Source organism: the organism of the source record quoted next, unplaced genomic scaffold (assembly GCF_019419815.1).
Source record: "Pyrus x bretschneideri cultivar Hongxiangsu unplaced genomic scaffold, Pyrus_bretschneideri_v1 Contig40, whole genome shotgun sequence".
NCBI lineage: Eukaryota > Viridiplantae > Streptophyta > Magnoliopsida > Rosales > Rosaceae > Pyrus > Pyrus x bretschneideri.
The window spans coordinates 471,631-495,314 of record NW_025999724.1 but is presented as its reverse complement, the minus strand read 5'-3'; the positions used below and the strand labels follow the sequence as shown (position 1 = coordinate 495,314).

General features: G+C 37.8%; 3 protein-coding genes across 4 annotated transcripts; 2 read left to right on the top strand and 1 right to left on the bottom strand.

The window, feature by feature from the left end:
* Positions 1–502: 502 nt before the first annotated feature.
* On the top strand, positions 503–3,621 carry LOC103927988 (soluble inorganic pyrophosphatase 1). Its single transcript, XM_009336983.3, has 9 exons — positions 503–574; positions 938–1,076; positions 1,201–1,229; positions 1,321–1,386; positions 1,494–1,601; positions 2,412–2,477; positions 2,576–2,696; positions 2,823–2,904; positions 3,365–3,621. Exons 2-9 carry the CDS (start codon positions 938–940, stop codon positions 3,405–3,407), a joined length of 654 nt encoding a protein of 217 aa, XP_009335258.1. The 5' UTR covers positions 503–574; the 3' UTR covers positions 3,408–3,621.
* A 4,987-nt stretch (positions 3,622–8,608) lies between these two features.
* On the top strand, positions 8,609–11,615 carry LOC103927989 (soluble inorganic pyrophosphatase 1). 2 transcript variants are annotated; one of them, XM_018642756.2, is made up of 9 exons: positions 8,609–9,083; positions 9,596–9,716; positions 9,970–9,998; positions 10,124–10,189; positions 10,294–10,401; positions 10,536–10,601; positions 10,683–10,803; positions 10,911–10,992; positions 11,117–11,615. In XM_018642756.2, the coding sequence occupies exons 2-9, from the start codon at positions 9,602–9,604 to the stop codon at positions 11,157–11,159; spliced, it is 630 nt and encodes a 209-aa protein (XP_018498272.1). In that variant the 5' UTR covers positions 8,609–9,083; positions 9,596–9,601; the 3' UTR covers positions 11,160–11,615. The 2 variants fall into 2 exon arrangements, with proteins under 2 accessions (XP_018498272.1, XP_048421953.1); XM_048565996.1 differs by lacking the exon at positions 8,609–9,083 and adding an exon at positions 9,233–9,448.
* Positions 11,616–12,231: 616 nt separating this feature from the next.
* On the bottom strand, positions 12,232–21,827 carry LOC103927990 (endoribonuclease Dicer homolog 1). Its single transcript, XM_009336986.3, has 20 exons — positions 20,185–21,827; positions 19,952–20,065; positions 19,098–19,308; positions 18,578–18,972; positions 18,267–18,498; positions 17,984–18,156; positions 17,741–17,863; positions 17,481–17,641; positions 17,052–17,285; positions 16,813–16,963; positions 16,548–16,730; positions 16,270–16,431; positions 16,096–16,191; positions 15,357–15,988; positions 14,796–14,896; positions 14,510–14,709; positions 13,522–14,433; positions 13,195–13,359; positions 12,707–13,077; positions 12,232–12,584 (listed from the first exon to the last, which is right to left on the bottom strand). The coding sequence occupies exons 1-20, from the start codon at positions 21,304–21,306 to the stop codon at positions 12,407–12,409; spliced, it is 5,916 nt and encodes a 1,971-aa protein (XP_009335261.2). The 5' UTR covers positions 21,307–21,827; the 3' UTR covers positions 12,232–12,406.
* Positions 21,828–23,684: the final 1,857 nt, after the last annotated feature.

Sequence of the window (23,684 nt, the reverse complement as noted above, 5' to 3'; positions counted from 1 at the left end):
CCGAGAAATGTTTTAGTGTGACACATAAAAAAAGAATTTCCTAATTTCATGAAAAAATCAACATTCTTTCAAATTAGTAACATCAATTGGAGGTCGATTAAGACTTTTATGGACAACCTTCACGAGTCTTTAAATGCAGTGGATTTGGATATGCTAATAAATTTATGTTATTCATTTGTGAGTTGTCAAATGATGCAATTTAAATTGTTAATCCTCCTGTGCATGCACCCGAATTGCATTGAAATCTTGATCAATATATTGGCAGTAAAACCAGCAATATTAGAGGCCTCATCGCCATGAGTCTGAGAAAATTAAGCTAGGATATCATAAAACCAAACTTCTAGGGTTCAACCGTTACAGATGGGGTTTGCTGCTACCTTCTATCTGAGACTGACACGTGGCACTGCCTCAAATTTTTAACCAATCCCCGCCTTTCTCTCTCTGTCTCTCTTCCTTCCCCTCCCAATCTACTATAAATACGAATGTCATGCAAAGACTAAATATATTCTTAGCACTTATTTCTTATTAATCTTTGTCTTTCTAATTTCTATCTCAACCCCCATACGTCCTTAAGGTGCGTATGCTTTAATCTAATCTTGTAAATCAATGATCTTGCCTTGGGTTTGATAGCTCCAATACTTACTTCTCAGTTATTTAGCTGACATGTTTGCATGCGACTATGCGAGAAAGGGTGTTAGCTTGATATACATTGATGGGTTACTCCCGACACTTCAAGCTTTTGAAGTCCAAAAATTGGTTATAACCTTTTCTTGTTTCAACATGTCAGTGATGTTGAAGATCTTATAAACTGAAATGTTTACCGAAATGTGTAAATTATGACGGCCTGCGTAGTGGCATATGCTCAAAATTTGCTATTTACATATCAATTGTTCATGTTTTATGATTAAATGCATGTTTTCTGCCTATGTTTAATTAGATGGCTTCTGAAGATCAAAGTGAAGAAGCTAAAGCAGCTATTCAAGAACACAAAAAAGCTCCTAAGTTAAATGAGAGGATTCTTTCTTCTCTCTCAAGAAAATCAGTTGCTGCACATCCTTGGCATGATCTTGAAATTGGTACTTATATATAACAGTTTCATCATGATATACATACACATTGATAGATCTTGAAATTGGTACCTATATATAATAATTTCACCATGATATTGAGACTAATCATGTTGCAAATTCTTGTCTGCAGGACCTAAAGCTCCCCATATTTTCAACGTTGTATGCATCCGCTTGTACTTTATCAAGTAACTAGGAACTAGGGGGATTTATTGAAGTTTTGCAAATTGAATTGTTTGACGGATTGGTACAGGTTGTTGAGATCTCAAAGGGAAGCAAAGTCAAATATGAACTTGACAAGAAGACAGGACTCATAAAGGTATGAAAATTTTCAGAGTTCTCTTCTAAGATCATTACTTTCTCCCTATGTTTTATACTTATCTATATATGTTAAGATTGTTTTTACTGCTTCCGACAATTTCTCAGGTTGATCGGATTTTGTATTCCTCAGTCGTCTATCCTCACAACTACGGTTTCATTCCTCGCACATTGTGTGAAGACAATGATCCCCTGGATGTCTTGGTTCTCATGCAGGTGACATGCTTAATTTTCATATCCATCGATTCTGCAAAATATCTGTCTGCCAAACTACATCGAATGGTGATGGAAGTAGAACAGAATCAGATTGCCAAATAGGCCAAAAACCTGGCAGACGAGTTGTGTTCATGTTGATTTCGTATCAGACCAGTTATTCTAACGGGTCGTGTCATGGCACACGAACTATCTTAACGGGTTTAAGAATTCAAACCCCAACTTGACCCGTTAAAATTAATGGGGTTACCTGACCTGTCCCGTTTGCATCATTAAGAACAAACTTCATAAGTTTCTTTTGTTGCGTAAGTTTCTTTTGATTCAACAATAGGACTACAATTTCATTAAGCACTTCAAGTTTAGATCTACATTCCACATAAATATTACTTCCAAAACATATCATATTACGTGAAAAATGTAGAACAGGTTGAATACGTGAAATATAGAACGAGTATAATGCGTGAAGTATACATAAGTACATATATAATACGCGTATTATATGTGAATTTACATATACTATGCTTATGAGAGAGCTAGAGCTTTTAGTTTAACGGATTTAAAAGGGTTACCCGCACGTAGACCTAAATCAACACTTTATTTAACTTGTTCTTAACGGGTTGACTCGATAACACACCTAAATCTCGAAACCTATTATATTTGTGTCGTTTCATTTTGGGTTAACAGGTCGCAAGGTAAATAGGCACCATAATATAGCCAAAATGCTTTTCCATTCTAGTATCATTAATTAGCCAACTAATCCATCATAATTTCATATTAGCAAGTTGATTTATCTAAATCAGTGAAGTTAAACAGGAACCTGTTCATCCGGGCTGTTTTCTGCGAGCCAAAGCGATTGGAGTAATGCCCATGATTGACCAGGTACTGCTTCATAGCTCTCTAGCGAATTGAAACTCTACCACTACTTTCTGCTTTTATTTGTTTTCCCTCACTTTTATGGCTTTATGCTTCTAATCCAGGGAGAGGAAGATGATAAAATCATTGCAGTCTGCGCCGATGATCCAGCATATAACCATTACACAGACATCAAAGAGCTTCCCCCTCATCGCCTCACTGAGATTCGTCGGTTCTTTGAAGACTGTATCCTTTACAATTTTACTTTGAAACTTAACGCATTCCTCTAGATGTATATTTGAATGTTATTTTGGAGGTTATAACATTTTGAAGAACAATTGCAAAGTGGTGTTGCTTAACACATTGTTATAGACAAGAAAAATGAGAACAAAGAGGTTGCAGTTGACCAGTTTTTGCCTGCTCCCAATGCTGCTACAGTTATCCAGTATTCCATGTAAGTCTTTGCATCTAAACACAACGAACAGTATCCTCTCCCGATCCTTTTGGTGAGGATTTTGGGAATTCGTGAATTGTGTCCGTTCATTGTATATCGTGTGGTCAGTTTTTGTGAAATACTATTTGTGTTTAATTTTAAATAAAAATATTTAAAATGATTTCTGACCACACGATATACGATGAACTGATACGATTCACGGATCTCCGGGATCTTCACAAAGATGATCCAGTGAGGATCCGTATTCTAAACACAATATCAACCCACTCACTTGGGGATCATAGCTCGCGTCAATAAGAGTATTTACCCCTACACCTGAATTTCTATGTTTGCTTCCCCTCCCTAAATATTGCTCGTACAAAATAAAAAACAAAATCAAGTCTTCCAATTACGCCAAAAACATAAGAAACATTGAAAGAACACTATTTCACTCCCCTGACTTGTAATTTTGTTGGCGCAGGGACCTTTATGCAGAGTACATAATGCTCACTTTAAGGCGATAAAGTTACATACAGGTGGCTACAATATTTACAATAAGTCATTTCATCAATGATATAGCTGAAGATTTCAGGCTAAACTTCAAGTTTTTTACTTTTTTGTATTTCGGATTATGATTAAATAACCTTGTTCGGTTGATTAATCATATCACCGGAGAATGTTTGTTAAACATCATGTGTTTAAGGTTTGAGTGTGTTATAATAACTTCCCTTTTCTTAATAATCTGCTTCAATTTGGAGGGGTTGTAGTTATGTTGGAACTATTAGTATTTTAGGTATTATATTAGGGAAATTTTATTTGAACCCACATAATCTCTTCCTACATTCAATTTAAATTATAAATGAAAATTATCTTTTTTACCCTATCACATAATTACCATCAAGTACAAGATGAAATTAACATTAAAACTAAAATTTATCAATAAACTCACCCCTAATAATCAAACTCTATCACCATTTTTACAAAACACTATCAATACTGACAATAAACATGGACAAAAACACTGAAAAGAACCTGCAAATGGTGGTCCATAAAAGATTTGAACTATTGAGTAAGTCGAAAGCCGAGCTGATCGATTTCACAAGCCATGTAGATTTGATGTCCCAAAACTAGGCCACTACATAATATACTGGGAGATCAAAGGACAAGTTGAAGAGAGAGTTCTTAGTGAATGTTGTAGAGAAATGGATGCAACATTTTTGGATCATGGCTATGTGGTCTTGAGGAGAAGCAATTCGATCCGGTCTCTTGAGCTTCGAATTGTGGAGAAGGGAATTTTCAAGAAAATTTTGGAACAGTTCAAGTGAAAAACTGATCAAAATTTCAAATTATTAACATTCAATAAGCCAATAATATATAGAACATTTTTGTATGTACCCAAATTCAAGCTAGTTAGCTATATGGGGATTTTTTTTCCCCCTGTTAGATCTTATTTAATTTGAGATTTTATTTTATAAATGGGTATAAAGATAATTTACACTTTGAATTGGGTTTGGAAGGGTAGTTTAGGTAATAAATTTGGGTTTAAAAAGATATTAATTCTTTAATTGCAAATAATATGAGTGTAGAGAATAAGTTGGGTGTAGAAAGATGTTACATGGATTCAAATGAAATTTTCCTTTATATTATTTGGGTTTTCTTACAAGTTCCGTTTGGGTTTTCTTATAAGTTTAGTTTGGGCCTAGCCTATTAGTATTAAGGTTAGGTTTGTTCGCTATAAATATAATACGTTGTAGCTCTGTAGAATAAGTTCATTACAATGTAGTCTCTTGAGGTTTTATAGTCATTTCGTCATTCTAATTTATTTAATAATATTCTTATTATTGTGTAGTATGCACTCTGATATTCAACTTGGTTGATCCTTTAAGATTTATCTACCCTTGATTCGTATCAGTTTGTTTGTCCGTCTTGTTCGTTGTTTAGATTGTCGTTGGTTTAGTTTGAAAAAAAATTATAAAAAATGTCGTCGCCCTGAGCCGCCGGAGCCGCACCGCACTGGAGCCAAGCCAAAACATAACGTACGTAACCGAAGCCACCGCTCGTACCAGATCCTGCGCAGAAACCGTTCAGCTTGCACTTGCTCTGCATCTGCACCAGTTCGAACCACCGCCTGCCATTGATCAACACTGCCGCACCACCACCAACCCACTGCAAATACAAACTAGTTTGCTGCCAACCTTCCCGCTACGCTGCACCAGTGTTTAACTGCCCAATCCAACCCGCCTGTTGCCTGCATCCGCTGCCCCACCACCGCTGCTGCTCGACCCTGTACTCCGCTGCAGTCTTGAACCCACTGAGCCACCGCTGCAACAAAATCCCATCGCCACTGCACGCTGTCGTCACCCTTGCCGCCTGCAACCAAAAGTCTCCTCCATCGAATTGTTTGCACTTGCTGTTGCTTTTCAAATTCTTGTCCTTGCCTTTTTTGTTGTTGATTTGACGGTTGTATTGGAGTTCTAATGCAGTCTGAGGATTGCGGCGCTTGTCGGAGAAAAAAAAAAAGGAGAAATAGGAAGGAGAAAAGAAAAGGCAAAGATAAAAAGTTTGAGGTTTTGAGCCCCACACGGGCAAAGAAAAATGCGATGTTTGCCCATTTTTGGTTTAAAGTGAGGCCCACACTAGTCATTGGCCTATTTGGTTTGTTTTGTAGCAGTCACTAGAGTGCTTGAATCAGCGACCACTTGAGTGATAATATTTTGTTTTTGTTTGTTCATTGCTACAAGTGAGATATGGAAATCTCATCCGTTCAGTAACGGGTTATGTCCATGTTCTTAACAGTGGCTAGTCTGAATATGAATTAGTTCGCCAGTTCGATCAGATCAAGTCAAGTCAAGTTTGCATGCCTGCTAGTCCACATCTGCTTGTTTGCAAACTTATGTCGCATACCGCCATGAGTTTGGCGGATGATATTGGAAATATTAGTATTTTAGGTATTATATTGTTTGTGTTTTCTTATAAGTTTTGTTTGGGCCTAGCTTGTTAGTATTGGGATTAGGTTTGTTCGTTATAAATATAATGCTTCGTAACTCCGTAGAATAAGTTCGTCACAATGTAGTCTCTTAAGGTTTTATAGTCATGTTGGCATTCTAGTTTATTTAATAATATTTTTATTATTATATAGTCTTATTCGCTGTGCACTTTAATATTCAACTAGTTCAGCATTCTCTCTTGCATCATATATCCTAAGTTTGATTCTCCTCTCCCTCACTCGCTTCCTAAAAATAAATTCGATTCAGTTCTGATTTATAATAATGGTGTCTTATATCAACTTGAACATGAGAGAAAATGATGCCTTGCTTTATAAGAATGCATCTCGACTGGTTACATCAAATCAATGACAACTGAAGCTTGCAGAAGTACAAAAAGTTAGCAATCCATCTTTCCAGTCGACTCAATTGTTGGAGTAAAATCGATTTCCTATCCCGATTTGGTTTCACAGCTTATTTAGGACAAGTAAGATTAGAGATCTTTTAATAATTAAAGCTTCTTCAAACTCGTCAAATAAAATCATCTGTTTGGAACTGTTGAGTTTGAAAACAAAGAAATGAGTTCTCAACTTTTACAATCACACAACAAGAACCTTATTCACTTGAACTGTTCTAGAATTGGTAAAAATAAAGTGCAATGCATCAACTTAATGTGGTCTTTATAATGCCTAAACATTTTGGTACTCTGAGAACAAATTACAAGAGATCGCCACATCAAATCCTATCTAGGAGCCTAGCAGATTTGACAATAAACTAACACAAAAAAGCAATAAAAATCCAATATGTAACGACCATAAAAGGATTTTGAGCATCTTCACCCATTTCGAAATTGATTTTGCACTTTTTAACACTGTTGAGGCAACAAGTAGGGTTGCAAACACTAACACCCCTTAACAACATCTCTTATTTCCTTGGTCTTAATGACACATGATATAGATCCTGAGAAGATTATTACACATAAACTAAGTGAGAGAGAATCAAGATATATTTTTTATTATACCCAAAATTTTCTTATCAAAAACGACAGGAAAAAAAAAAAAAACACCGTCTTTTGGTATAGTGGTTGGTTCACACCCTCTTAAGCACATAACTAAATATTTAAATACATCATCCTTTTGGAAATGGAAACAATAGCAAGGTTGACCAATTAAATTTTCAAATAATATAAAAGCTACTAGAACCATGTTTATGGTCATTTCCACGTACTGAACTCTCTAGTGATAGAACCATAAACAACAAAATATTAGACAAGTACCAAATCTTGAATAGTAATGCCAAAGTAATGGAATTAAATTATTATATTAGATTACCGTCAAAAAATTATTATATTACAAAGATTGATGTTGAGTTAGTTGAGATTTGCCCAAATAATCCCATCTGAATTTTTACTATCCAGGTGAGGTTCACCTATCTTGTACGTGTTACTATAGATTGAGATTTTCTCTATGTTTGACTTAGTTAATTCTTATCTATGCTATTATCAAGAAAACTCTCTTTGTCAATTTTTTTTTCCTTTGTTTTTTCTATTTTGCTCTCACTTTTGATATACATTATTGACAAAATGAGGGCAAAATAATAATTTTGTACTTTTTTGACAAAATGACAATCATATCCATATTTTTCCTATTTTACCCTCTTTTTTGAGATAATGACAATCATATTTTTTCAATTTTACCCTTGTGCTAATAACAATTCCCTAAAAAAAATTATACACTTATTAAGAGAAATTGTTTACACACACAAAGTGTGTGCTCTCTGCTAATTTGTTATAATAAGAATAACTTTTCGGATAAAAGGGGAGTTCAAACGTATGATCTCGAGAAGGATTGGAGATATTCAACTAAAAGGAGGCATTTTAAAAAATTTGTGTTTTGTTTTGAGACAAATCAAAATAGTTTTCACCACTTCATCTACGTTTGGTGTAATGTCTTAATCCGTTGCTTTTTTCTCATTCTCAAATCTCTCTTTATTGTTCTTTTTTCACGTATTGTGTTAATAGTCTATTACTCATATATACTAACAAGCTTAATATAAGGTTTTGCACAAGGAAATATTGAGAGGAGGCACATTATCGGATGATACACACACACACACACACACATTTCTCTTAAATTTGATTGCAAAAATAATGCTAACTAACTGAGCTACAATAACAAAGCTTTATTTCATTAAGTGGAGTCGGCTAAATGAGTCTTAGAACGTCACTGCCCTTGATTTTGTGCCTAGTCTTCCGTTAGCTCTAAGTACTCCATGTTTTTTTTTTCAAAATGTCTTTCCAAGTCTTTCTTGGTTTTTCTTTACCCTTTTTTCCTAGAACCTGTCTCATAATCGCATTTTATAACCATAGCATTCATAGGTAATTGTTTCACATGTCTAAACCAGCTTAATTGATTTTCTCTCATTTTATCTTTAATTGCGGTCACTCCTATTTAACAACTAACATAGAAAAGTAAAAAATTAAACACGATCTCGATTTTTCTTTTTTTTTGTCAAACGATAGATTTGTTAGATTAAAGAGTCGACGAAATTCGAACTCACACCATAGTAAAGGGCAAAACACGATCTCGAACTCACATATCTAAACCACCTTAATTGATGTTCTCTCATTTTATCTTTAATTGCGGTTACTCCTATTTAACAACTAACATAGAAAAGTAAAAAATTAAACACGATCTCGATTTTTCTTTTTTTTGTCAAACAATAGATTTGTTAGATTAAAGAGTCGATGAAATTCGAACTCACACCGTAGTAAAAAGGCAAAACACGATCTCAAATTAATGCAGGGTAAATAATACTCATTACAACGAGTTCAGACCCTTGTATGTTGAAGCAATAAACACATTTTCATTTCATTTTCTGAATCCTTTTTCATATTTAACATAAAACAAAAACAAACAAAAAAACGAAAACAAAAACAAATAATCAAAGTAAAAGATTAACCAACTTCGAAGGTTCAACGTAAGGGTTGGGTCTTCAGGTAGCTACCTTCTCTCGTAGGTAGACACGAGGCAATAATCCCTCAAACGTTTTGACCAGCCTCTTCCTTCTCTGCTCCTATCCACCTAATATATAAATATTTTATGTTCATCCAATCACTCCAGCCTTATAAGCACATTTGCTATTCAATCCTCCTTTTCTTAGTTTCAAGTTTCTGCATCAACAAAGTTCCCCAACTGCCCTTTTTGCACTTTCAAGGTGTTTATTATATTTTTGCTTCAGTTCATGACTCTGTATTATGTTTTATCATAAATAAACCATGATTATTATCAAAACCTTTGTCTTAGTTTTGCTTGAGATCTTTGTTTTGGCTTCCTAATCTTGTAATTAACGATCTTGTCTTTTATCGGGTTGTTCTTGTTCATCCCATTTTTCACAGTAAAAACGTGTCTTTGACTAATCAACGGTGCTATAAATTGCAATGTCCAAAATGTATGAATTATGAGGGATTTGGATATAGGGATTTAAATGGGCTTGTTGATCTTTAATCACCATGTGTAATCCTGTAATATTTACCTCAAATCTCCTAGTCATCCTGTTATATTAGCTCAACATTTGGATTGGTAATTTTGTTTTCCCAGGCCATGATTTATTCGAGTGTGTTGATGGTTCACTCATCAATATCCTATTTGTTGTTTGAATGTTTTTTTTTTTTTTTACTAACAGCTGCAATGTGATGTTTTACCCTTTTACTTTTTACCTGCATATAGTTAGAGATGTCTGGAGGAGAAGAAACTAGAACTCAAAAAGCTCCCAAATTGAATGAGAGGATCCTTTCATCTCTGTCAAGAAGATCAGTTGCTGCACATCCTTGGCATGATCTTGAAATTGGTACCTACAGTTTCACACTTACTAGATCTCTCTAGCTTTTGCTTATACCTTTCTTTTTGGGTAGCGATTTTGACGCGCCTTTTTCAGCCCTCTGCACTCTAAACTGAATATTTTACTATTTGTCCCACGCTCACGGATGGAGTGCAGGAGGCTAAAGAATGAGCGTTAAAATCACTAGCCCTTTTCTTTTATTCTTTCGTTTCGGTTCTTTTCCTGGAAGAAACTGATCATGTTGCGAAATCTTTGTTTGCAGGACCTAGTGCACCCGATATTTTCAACGTTGTATGTATCTGCTCCTTCTTTATCAAATAATTAGTTTCCGTTGAGCCAAAACAAGTGACTGCACGAAATCATAATGTTGTCCATAAAGTTGCAAATTAATTGAATTGTTTGTTGGATTGGTTCAGGTTATCGAAATAACAAAGGGAAGCAAAGTCAAATATGAACTTGACAAGAAGACAGGAATGATTAAGGTATGAAAAAAAATTCACAGCTCTGAATTACCTTGAGAATTACTTTCTCGTATCTCAAGTATCTAAGTTCAGATTGTCCTTAAATGTTTCGCATAAACTCTCAGGTTGATCGGATTTTATACTCGTCGGTGGTGTATCCTCACAATTACGGCTTCATCCCTCGCACCTTGTGTGAAGACAATGATCCACTGGATGTTTTAGTCCTCATGCAGGTGGTTTTCAGATTTTCACAAGTCATCTTTTTGAAGAAATTTTCGTTAATCAAATCCATTCGAACATAACAAAGTAATGAGTATAATTCATGAAGTATTGATGAGTATTTATTTAAATAAATGAATTAAAACAGGAACCTGTGCTTCCGGGTTGCTTTCTGCGAGCCAGAGCCATTGGAGTGATGCCCATGATTGATCAGGTTGAGCCTCTACCATCTTTCTATAACTGTTCAGTTTTGTGCATGAACTTTCACAATTACTGATTCATGTTTTTAATCCAGGGAGAGAAAGATGATAAGATCATCGCAGTCTGCGCCGATGATCCAGAGTACACACATTACACTGCACTCGATGACCTCCCCCCTCATCGCCTTTCTGAGATTCGTCGCTTCTTTGAAGACTGTATCCTTCAGTTCACATTCGTACTTTAAAACTTAATGCATCGCTTTAGATTTTAAGACTTCAATGGAATTACAATGCTGCACCATTTTTCTTAACATACTGCACAGACAAGAAGAATGAGAACAAAGAGGTTGCAGTAAACGCCTTCTTGCCCGCTAGCACTGCTCTTGAAGCTATCCAGTACTCAATGTAAGTTTTATCTTTAGGATCCACAAGCTTCCGAGACATGGCGATCGAAGCTCTAATGTTTCTTGTTGCTTAAGAAAGAGATAAAAAACCTGATGCAGTGTCTGACTTGTATGTTTTGGTGCAGGGATCTTTATGCTGAGTACATAATGCACACCTTAAGGCGGTAAACATACAAACCACTAATTACAAATAAGCCATTTTTATCAATGGCAGAAGGAAGATTTCATGCAGAACTTCCCCAGTTTTACTATTTCTGTTCTGGATTCGATTGGTGATTGTTTGGTTGATTAGTAAAGTTAAGAGGAAGTCACTAGAGAATGTCGTTTCCATTTCCATTACGTGCGGTTTCACCGTTTGAAAGCAGTATCATCTTCTGGTTCGGATCTTCTTGCTTCAGTGGTAGAGCATCTCGCCCCCTGTATTCACGACAAGATTTTGACTCTTGCTCTCTGCGTCCTTGGACTTTAAAATGGAAAAGATTACCTATCTTCAAAAATTCTTCGATTTAGAATTTGTCTAAACAATTATAACGAATTTCCTTCGTTAATTTGCTTATTTATTTTTATCCAGCTGGGATGGAGGATGTGTTCCAATCCTAAATTAAAATGATGATTTGTTTTCAATTTGGACATTGAGAGAGGCAGTACAACTTTCATGAAAATTCACCTCAAGTGAAGACGAACACTACTAGACCATAGTACTAAGTGGCTGTTCCCATTCTACAATTAGGTTTGATGAAAGGAACTGCTCGTCTTTTAGGTCACTCTTTAAAAATCTCATCTACAAAATATAAATCAAATTGAAAACTGTTTTTTCGATTTAGATAATATTTTGCAAGAATAACTGTGAAGGATCACAAACTAACGGAGAATACAAAAGAGAAAGGGAGAAAGTACAAGGTACGTAATTACAAAGGGAAATGCTGCTACTAATTAGAAGGCCACCGGTTACGAGATGCATAGAAATCTCTCTACTATTTTTCATCTCATAAAAAAGCCATCGCCACATTTGAAATTATGGCAAGCTGTCTACTTCTCTCTGCCATCATATTGCTTGTGTGAGAAGTAAAATTTTTAAAATGCAGTTCGTTCATGAGACTAGAACTTGTGACTTAATCCCGATAAATTAGAGACTGAGTGTTACTAAACCAAATGGTCATATGCATATATTCGTGGGTTCGAATAGGTAAAACCACATTATATTTTGGACCCAAGTTGCAAACAGCTAAACGAAACATTGTTAAAACAAATTCCCTGCTTGCATTGTCTACTTGTATTCAATTCGTTAAAGCAGTACATTTTAAACACTTAACCTCACTTAAGGTCTAAGTTACAGCTTGTTCATGGTAAATAGCAATGCCGAGGCATTCACAACCAGAAAAATAGAGTTGCAAACACCAGCATCCGTCGTGCCATCACGAGTATAACTTATTTAAAAGTTCCAAGAGAAGAACTGCTGCCGAGTCCTTGGCCTTCTTAACACTGGGCATAGGCTCCCCGACACATTCGTCTGTCCATCCCCTGTCCGAGGTATTCACACGTACCGCAAATGTGAACTTCTTTGCATGTGCAGGGCCACCCTCATTCACACACCTAAACATGCAAACATATCATACGTTTTGAAACAGTCGAAAACCAACTAAATTTAAAACGTAGTACGAGCTAGAAATTTTTATCTCGAATCCCTACGAAACTATGACTTCAAAATTTCTTACCGGTAAAACGGCATGGGCCAATTTTTGCGCAAGCATATGTCATTCAAAGTTTGTCGAGTAAATGTTTGGCTACCATTCTTCTTCTTCTTCCCATTCTCCTCCTTCTCTTTTGCTTCAGCTGTTTCCTTGTCTTTCAAAACAGCAAGTGCATTCCTAGCAGCCAGTTTCTGTGCCATCTTCTTTTGCGGATTCTGAGCAATTGCCATCTGGATGCCATCAATGAAGACTTCGACTGTAGCCACATTTCCACTTCGAGTGGCTTTGTATTCCAAGCCTTCAGCCAGTTGCTGGCATCTTTCTTGCAGCTCACGCACCGGATGCATTGGCAGTGTCTCTGGAGTAACCATTGGTTGCAGCAGAGGTTGAAAGACCTATGACCACAGAGATGGAAAGACCAGAAATTCATGGATTAGTTTCCCAAACTCATCACCAAAAGAACATCGAAAAGTGAAAATGCAGATTAGCTATGTGCCTTGACAGAGATCTACCTTCCAAACAGCTCCGGTATCACGTCCACTGTCAAGAAATACGGCACCAGCAATAGATTCAAAAATGTCACCCAAAACCTTTGGAGCTTTGCAATCTCCCAAACCAAAGGAGTTGAACCCTGGCTTTGATAATTCATTTCCGACTTCCTTCACAAAGTCATGAATCTGTAAACAGAATCCAAAAACACTAAATTAGGATCTAGGCTCTGTGCTCGCAGCTAACCTGCCTAATCCGTAAACAAAATAAGATAATTATGGCAGAACATCAGCTCACCATTCAAGTATGAGAATCCAAAGTTTTTAAGTGTAAGAAAGAGACTTGAGTACCTGTTTTTCAAGGGCAGTTGACCCATGCCTAAGGTGCACATGGAGATTATGTTTCACAGCAACACGTGCAAAGTTTTCATTGTTAACAGCAGCAGCTCGCAGATCAGTCAACCTGCCTGGAGGTAGATTTGTGTACGTGAAGAACAAGTGCCTGGTAATGAGATGATCTAAGACGGCATCACCAACAAACTCCAGCCGCTGATAGCAGGATACTCCAGCAGATGGTCGAGAAGCATGACTAATGGCTTCTACCAAAAAGCCCCTATCACTAAATTTAAAATTCAGAGCACCTTCTAAGGCATCAAAGTTGACACTCCTAAGTACACTCTCTGGAACGCTAGATGGCTTCGGTATGCACTCTAGCCCATTGGGGTCAAGCTCTATCTCAATTCCAATCCACTTCATGAGATGGTTAGCAGCATTTTTCCCACCTTCAACATAGTAAACTCCGATAAGTGCTTCGACAACATCTGCTAGTGTCTTGCTAGAAAGGACTCTATAAGAACTCGAGTCACCTTCAAGCTCCCCATCCTCCAGCTCATCATCCTCATATATATCACCAGGACGATCCATTTGCCCTACAGGGTTTTCCTCCTCGTCAAACAAGGATGATTCTCCATCGTTTGTATACTCATCAAAGACAGGTAACACCCCAGGAGCAGCCCACCGAGATGGAGAAAAGCGATCTGATTGGATATATGACTGAAGTCCTTTTTTCAATGCATACTGGTATAAAACCATGTTGCTAACCATTTGTTGCCTCATCCTAGTAAGCTGACCCTCGTGTTTCTGAGGGTATTTAAGAAAGAGAAATCGACTAACTACCCATTTCAGGTAAGCATCACCCAGAAGTTCTGCTCTTTCGTAGCAAAATGTCTCCTGGCATGAAGCGGCTGTCAGGGCTTCCAGGATCTGTAGATAGCAGGCAACACACATTAATCAAGTAGTTAATAGCCACTTAGAATAAGCACTTGAGATGATAAAATACCTTTGAAGCAGGGACAGAATAGTTTATCATATCTTTAAGTTCGACTGCAAGCAGCATGCTTTCAACCCTTCTCATTATTGAGGGTAGTCTCTGGGCACCACGGACAAGTGATCCGGGCAATGGGTGTACTAAACAAAGCTCAGGAGGGAGGAAAACATAGTACGTTTTGTCAAGAGTTTCTTCAGATTCACCATCTTGTTCTGCATAAAAGCTCCATTAGCTCAAAAAATAAATAAATAAAAAGGGTGAAATGTAAATTAATTTAAGGGTAAAGAATAGAGCATACCTTCCGTATGTTCAAATCGTGGAGACAGGAGATTCTTGCAATACGAGACACCGCGTCCTCTTATTAAAGGTTGTTGCTTATAGACCAATTCAACTCCATACCTATATAAAAAAGATCAAATAGCCAAATGCACCCTTCACTGTGCAAGAAGAAAGAAGAAAGCTTCTCCAATCTGTAAAGGGTTCGCAACTATTGGCACTGGAAAATTTATTGGAACATTTCATTGATGAATCAAAATTTTCCACCTGACAATAGTTAACTACTTCCTTCCAGATTAAAACTAGGTGGTGTTTGGTCCGTGACTTGAATAAAATTTTCATTACCCCGACAAGTGCAAATGAAAATGTTTTCATTCACTTTCTAACATTTCTACAAACAAAATGCTACTCAGGAACCAAGCACCACCTTTAGCTTTCCTCTTCTTCAAGCACATAATCTCGGGTGCATTGTAGCCGTCCATTAAGAATCGACTAGTTTCTAGGTTTAGGAGTATAAATCTAGAAAGGCATAATAAAATAACTAAAAAAACATCAGAATCTAGAATGGAAAAGTGTATCATACTTTTGCTTGTAATAATCAGCATATGAGCTGTACTCCACAGGGCCAAGGTAGCCTTCTTTCCGGGGGAAAGAGTTTTCTGCCGTCATATCATAGCATATTGAATCCACATAAAACCTCTTCCCTGAGTGAGCAGCTGTCACAATCCTCCCGACCAAGCCTTCGACACTGACACATGTAGGATCAGCCATAAATAATTTGTCTTTGGGCAAATCTACCAGCTTTCTAATCTCTAGGGCATCCCGATCAGGCATCAGTCCGGAAGCTTTAACAACATCAAACTGTGCCACAGCTCCTCTGATACCATAGGTTGGATGGGATTTTTGTCCAAAAGCCATGCCATGACGCAATTTCGCGAAACCATACTCCCTTCTGTCTCCACCTAGCGTACGCTCACTTGTGCCAAGGGAAACATCAGGTCGAGCTCTTTGAAGGGGATTATTCCAAGCCTCTGCACCATTTATATTTTCAACCAGATCCCAATCTATTTCTTTCATAGGATCCACACACTTATCGCTAACCACAGGGACAAATAAATAAGCCTTTGCAGGATCCCAAGGAGTGGTGGAAGGTTTGACATCCACGTCCAGTACAATACTCATCAATCTTACATGAAAACTTTTAAGGGACGCCAACTGTACACAAGAAATTGAAAATTTGTTTAAAAATCTGTAGCCGAAAATCTAAACAGTAAAACCGTAATAAAATTTATCACATTCAAGTGGGGTAAGAGACTATCAACCTGACTTTCAGTGATATATATTGAACCCCTGAAGACAAGGGATGCCTTTGTAGTCATGGTTCGAGCGATAAATAGATCCATCGACATCGATAACACCTATTAACAGAAAACCAGTTAGCAAAGAACAGGGAATGAAAAATAGATGTCATCACGCCCAAAATGGAAATAAGGTACCTCTGCATCCAGTTCATTTCCTACTAGAACTGCGAAATCTGAAACTTGATTCAAGAAAGGATCTTTTGAAGAGCCAGAGTTTACACATTTCACGCCATACATGTAAACATGAATCAATTCCGAGTCACGGCCCAAATCTCTTCCGGATAAGATCCATTCTCCCTGAATGCCAGAGAGTAAACAATGAGTACTGTAACACATATATGTAAAAAGCAGGAACCTTCAACCAAAGATCAGCAGAGATAAGCTAAAGCATATGACATGCAGGATGAAATTACCTTGAGAATATTAGCTACACCTTCGGGATAGAACTCCCTGTGCCTAGCAGTTCCAGGAAGTGGATCTCCATCATCATTCTGGTCAACCTGTTCTTTTTCTTCCCCGCTTCCCTTGTCTGGCAAGAGCATGTCGGTAAAGGCTCCCATCTCATGGAGTTTCTTGCAAGCAGCCAAGCAAACAGCCTGCACGATAAGGAAAAGATAAGCCCAAATCCTTGGATGATGTGAAGCAAAGGTATCATGATCATAAAAAACAAAAGCATGCCTGCTGTGCAAGGTGCATAGAACTGGACACGGGACCCTCAAGTGTCTCAAATTGTGCGTTACAAGGGAGTTGAAGTTTGCATGAATATTCAGTGTGACCTCCTTGCTTCTCATGCCTCACCATAACAAACTCAGGACGAAGAATTGAGTACCTGAACAACAATTTTAAAGCAAAATCAGTAACATGGACATACAATTATAGATGTCATGGCATAAACATTACTCTGACGAAAGAAGAACCTGTCGCTGGGAAGCTGAGAGCAGTAGAAATGGATGAGTCCAACAGCAGAGTTTAAGCTCACAACAGCACCAGTTGACTCCACCTGGTACACTGTCCCTGGCGTTGTATCCACTGAAATTAACCTATCACTATCCTTCAGATGACTCAGGTCAGTTCTCTCTATTGCTTCCTTCCGTAAAGTCTCCTCACTATTCCTGGCATTCCTTAAGAATGCTTCATGCGCCAGATTTCGTCTACAGGGCACCCAAAAGAAGAAGAGAAGGTTTGATGTCAGTTATCCTACGAAAGATAATTAACTGATCAAAGTACAATGTGACAAATTTTTCACACAAAGAAACACATGAGTTTAAGTAATATTAGCCATTGTTATATGAAAAATCAGTGGTGACCATTACTGATATTAATGGAAATATGGAGCCCAAGCATACCTCTCCACCATTAAGATGTAATCAGACCCGGGTTTTCTAGCACGACCCCTGGACTGAATGTAAGCCAAAACAGTTTTTGCAAGGTCAAACCGAATAACGACATTGCACTGCCGGATATCAAGTCCTTCCTCGGCAACACTAGTCGCAACTAACAGTGTCACCTGCAAAGAAGTAAAAGAAAGTTTTAGATTGGAGAAGATTGAATCATGAAGACCGCCTTCCATTCAATTTAGTAAAAAAAAAATGGCGTTTATACATACACGGCCATCCTTGAATTTGGCAATAGTGTCCTGCATTTGGCAACTTCTCATTTCCTGACTATTGTTGTGGCCGATAAGGCTGGCAAACTCTATAAAACCTAAAGAAGGAAGTTCTGCGAAGACCTGCATGTTTGGAAGAACACTAATGGGTGAGGAAATTGAAACAAGAAATAATAAAAAAAGACAAATAATATCTACGCATTCTTTAATTCGAAAAGAACAATATCTAATAACAAATACTACCTTGGGAAGAACTAAAGCAGACACAACTCGCTCGACAAAGATGATTGCGCGAAAATCTTCTGTATGCTGATACTTGAGAAGTACTTTCACCAGTGACTGCACTTTTGGAGTCACCTTCCCATCAGCTACAGCAGCTCCCATTATCACATCTACATGCTCCCCGCCAGAGACAACTACACAGCACAAAGAGATAACTTTAGATGAAATGTCGATCAAATGAACTCATTAACTCGGGGAATGAATGATGAAGAGCATGCTCAAAAAAGTAAACAACCCGACTAACCATGACTATCAGGTAGCTCTCCTTCCTCCATCTCATCAGGGTCATTTCCATCACAAGAAATGCCATTTTCTGAATCTGCTACTTTTGTTTCCTTGTCTGAAACAGCTCCCTCTGATAGTTGACATTGTAAGAGATTTACAACTTTGCTCAGGTAGGATTCCTGAAACTTGACATCAAGCTGGTAGTTTGCCCTCTCGTCATTTTGTAAAGCTGTCAAGAAAGATTGTGCAACCTGGGAAAGAAACCACGTGAGTAAAAGTTTCATAAATGATCATATAACTAACTTAGGCAGAAATATTATTAAATGGTACCTTGTAAGCACACCACTGACCCAGTTCACCGAGCGCATAATTAATAGCCCTCAACTTTTGAATTAGGTTAACAGCCCCATCACTTTCTGTTCTTTCGGAAACACCATACACTTGGCGCAGCTCTTCCTTGGCCCCAGCATCTCTGGCTCCCATAAACTGCCATTTACTTTTTCTAGAGCTGAACTTTGCAGCTTCTTCAACTTCCATTTCCATCTTTTTTAGCTGCTCATGAAGGGACCATAAGCTAGCTCCTTTATCATACTGCACCACTGTTTCGGAAGGCATCGGAACATGCTTTTCAAGCTCCTTACGGTCCTTTATGGTACAAACAATGGAATCTAGTTTACTTTCAAGATTACGAATCTTTATTGCACAATCTATTTGGCTGGAAACACCTGAATGAAACATAACCATAAGAATCATCAATATATTTTGATTTAAAATGTCGCCTTGAAAATATAAGAGTTGAATTTAAGAAGCACGATCTTGAGTAATTTCATAACTCGACAAAAGAAAATACCTTTTAAATTAACAGGAGAAGCAGTCATCCCAAATACAGACGGTCTCTTCTCCTTTGGGGTTGTATGATAGAACTCAGACATCACCAAAGAATATGGATGTTTCTTCACAGCGTGATGACACTCGTCCAGAATCAAGAGATTGATTGCTTCCATTTTTATAATGCTGTGCCTCAGAATGTTCAACAGAATTTGAGCTGTCATTACCAGAACCTGCAGGGGAAAATGTCAAATTGTAATCAAGGAACCGAGGACCGAGCAGGAACCATCCTAAGCTACAGGATTGATGGGAGTGGAGTAACCTATCAACCTTCTATTCTTGATACAGTAATGTATTGCTATCGGACGCAAAACCTTTTAGCTTAAACCCCCATAGGATTTTTCAAGGGAGCGGAGCATTCAGTTTTAGAAATTAATTCTACACTTTAGGGTTTGTTATTCTTCTGGAAAAATTCTTGCTCTTCTCCTTTTTCATTTTAGATTGCTTGCTCTTCTCCTTTCTCGATTTCATTTCCTTGTATTTTCAAACTTAAGTTTGTTATTGTACACTGCCAGTGTACTTTTTGGACTCTCTCACTTTTCCCCTATAATACTATCACTCAAATGCTAATGTGCACTAGAAAACATCAGAGGGACAACTATGCGGACAGAAATTAGATGACGCATGCCAACACCAAGTACAGGTCACAACAAACAAATATACATTATAAACGCATAAGAGAAGTTGAACAAGTAATAGCAAGTGAAATGATACCCAGAGTTTTACCAAAATATATCATTAGAAAGTAACAGCGTTAGAACATAAGACGAGTAACAAAATATACGGGATATGTTCAACTAAAACGGTAAGACCTACCTGTTTCGTGTCGAATTCATGCTGCCATCTTCGGGTGTCCCAGAAATCTTGGCCCATCTCACCACAATAATGGCCCACTTGGAAACCAGTTTGCTCACGAATAACTTCAGCTTGCTGAATATGAACAAGACAAAAACATATCACAAACTCAAAAAGTGCAAATTGCAATGGATGGACACAGCATAAAGTACTTCTAAGCAGAAAACAAGCACTTCAACTTACACACGCATTACCTGATAAACAAGGGGAACTTTAGGAACGAGAAAAACAGCAAGCATCTTTTTGTTCTGCTTTTGCTGCATATCACTGCAAACACTTCGCATGAGAAGCACAGCAATGAGTGTCTTTCCGGCACCTGTTTCAAGAAAAGCTATTGTATTTCTCTTCTTTGCTTGTTCGAGCACATCCAATTGATACTTCCTAGCTTGTTCCTCAGGAATTTTTTCTTTAACCTCTTCCGGTTTCTTCTCAGCCTTCCCATTGAACTGCTGGTTTTTCATATCAGCTATCCTACACTCTTTGTTATGATCAGGTTCGTAAGTCCCTAATCGAAAAACAAGCTCATTCGTTCCCAACTTATCCCTCTCCCAATAACCCTTTGCCTCCCTATCTCTACCACCCTCCCTCCTATTGTAAGTACCATAATTCTCTCTTCTCCTAATCCGATCTCTATCTCTATCTCTATCCGTCCGATCAATATCCTCGGAATCACGAGGCCTCTTCCTACCAAAACTCTTGTCCCTCATGTTATATTGCCCTCTGCCTGAACCATACCTCGCATTCCTTCCATTATCCAAAGCAACCCTCTTGGAGAACCTCTCTTCACCATCCATATCTCTCTCCCTCACAACCCCATTACCCCTCCTCTTTTCAAACCTTTGATAACCATTCCGATCACCCTTACTCTCTCCATTATCAGCCTCCAAACTCCTCCCTCCACTCCGAACATTGGGTCCAACCGAGTCATCAGCATTCTCCCTATTCACAACCACCGGCGGCTCAATCTTATCGCAACCCTCAACAACAGCAATGCCAGTACCACCATTGGCATTCACATCTGAATTCGGACCAGTCGTACAAGGGAGGCCAGCACCGCTCTTGATACTGTCAAGAATGTGATCAATCCCCCCGAAAAAATCGCCCACCAACCCATCCTCCTCCTGGTTGCAGCCATTGCCATTGGCCACCGCCGCCACCAGAGGAGGACCACAGACTGGAGGTTCACAGAACTCCACGAAATCACCAATCACATCACACGGTATGTCCTCACAAGCATCCAGCCAGTACGAAGGCCGAACCGCCTCCTCACTGGGAGCACCATTCCCAGTGTCCCCAGAAACCCTAGCCTCCTCCATTGCTAAACCCCAGTATATATTTCAGACTATATCTATATGTATAACAACCTAGATAACTAAAATATTGTATAAAAATCTAAAATTCAGCTGAATCCAATCAAACAACAACAACAACAATTAAATCGAAATCGAAAGGCGAAGATTGTTAGAGGGAGAGAGTAAGAGAGGAGTGGATAGACCGTTCGGATACGCAGAATGAATGAACGATTGAAGAAACAATGGCGGCCTTTTATGAAGAAACCCTAATTAAAGACCATAACTTTTCTTCCTTTTTTTTTGTGGGGATTTTTTTTCTTCTTTTCTGAGGTTCCCACGGTCTATCTACGCCTATTCTGCTCTCTATCTCTCTTCTTCTTCTTCTTTGACCGGACCCTCACGCTTCCTCCGTGCTCTCTCACTCTTGATTCCTTTCCCCTCTCCCTCTGCTTTCAGATTTTTAGAGAGAGAGTGAGAGAGAAGGGCAAATTTCAGACACTTTCCCTATATGTACTTTTGATATTCCTTTTCTACCCTTTTTTCCAACATCGGGAAATTCTCTTTTTCCCCTCTAGAGATTTTTTTTCGTTTTTCCAAAACACTATCATGTGGTTTTATCATTCTACGTCTGATAATATGAGTATGACAGCGTTGTATGTTACATTTTTAGGCTGTGTTTGATACGAGAAAAGAGGCTTGGGATGAAAAATCACTGTTTTTTTTCCATGTTTGATAAATTACTGCAAGTGGTCTAATATTCTAGTGAATTGTATATTGAAATTCTACCCATGAATCATGAGTTCGAAACTTCTCTCCTCTAAAATATTGTAATAGTTCCAAATTTTTCCTTGATAATAATATTTAATAAATTAGAGACGGAAAAAATTAATAAATGTTGTGAAATGAGGTCGGTATAACAAACCCTTGCAGATGGAGGATTTGCATTTTTCTCATCTTCTCCATCATTTATTGCAAACCTCCTCAAAATATATTGCATATGCAGCTTTATTAGTGGCAGAAAATAATCATGAATTTGCATCTAGTGCGGTTCAATTTTCACCAAATTTCCTTTTTTCTTACATATAACTATCTAAACCATTAACGTTATCGCTCTATTAAATATATATATATATATAATTACTAATTAGCCCATAATAACGATCTTCATACTTTTCTTTTCTTTTTTAATTTTATCCCTACTAAGAAATAAAAATACTTATCCCTGTATTCCATTTTTTTTTTTCCTATCCTTATCAAACATGGTAAATTTAAAAGTTATTTTCTACGTATTGTTCTTCACATACCAAACTCACTCTTCAAATGTACCTATAAAACAAAAAAAACACATGTTATGAACCGAAACAGCAACGTTACATGACAGTGTTCGGAAGAGCGAGGTCCTACGCGCCAATCAGCCCCGCCACTTGGGTGTTCGACGTTGTTCTGATTCGTTGGCGATCTTACCCTTTTGAACGTGGCGAATTGTTGGATAGCAACATTCGGATTTCGGACAACCTACTTTCCCACCGGATTTGTACTTAAACCACTCGGCTGTTGAGTGGACTGTGGAATCATACCCGTGACCTAGGGGAGTTCGGATCTCCTGTACCAATTTTCCACTGCCAACACAACACGAAGTTGGCGACATCTGTCCCTTCTCTTTAACTCCCATATAGAAAGTAAAATTAAAAAACCAAAAAAATTTAAATAGAAAACCAGAAAAGCCTCAGGCCTCGGCCACCTAACTCCTCCTTGCCGCCGGCAAAACATCATTTTCATCATCTATTTCTTTCGCCGCGAAGAATTGGGTGTCTATATAAAGTTATGGCTTATTTTTGGTGTTCATGGTGACGGCGGCGACCGCGATGGGGTTTTGGTTGGGCCTTGAAGAATAAGTAATGACTGGTTTTGGGGTGGTGGCACTCATTTGGTGTACGTGGTGGTGCGAATGAGATTTGTGGCCAGAGGTGGGGCCATTGAGCTATAAAAGGTTCAAAAGCTAAATATTCTTCAAAAACTGATCGCTAACTCATTAGTGGGTTATATAATTTTATGAATGCTACGGACTATTATTTGGCCGAAAAGAGGATCAGGTTAGTTTTTTTTTTTTTTGACAAATAATAGATTTTGTTAGATTAGATGTTAGATTAACCATCGGGATTCGAACCCATACCGTCATGCAAGGGCTCAACACATTTTCACCACTGTGGTAAAAGACCATTTGCCATCAGGTTGGTTAAATGTAGCCTCACTTTTAGTATTTTTGGGATCAGTTTTTCACTTGCAATAATTAATTCAATTCAATGACTAAATTTGACATCTAATTGTAATTTAATTTAATTAAGCAATAAATTTAGGGTATAAATTTAAAACTAATAAATTATTAAGGAAGTTATGTTTGA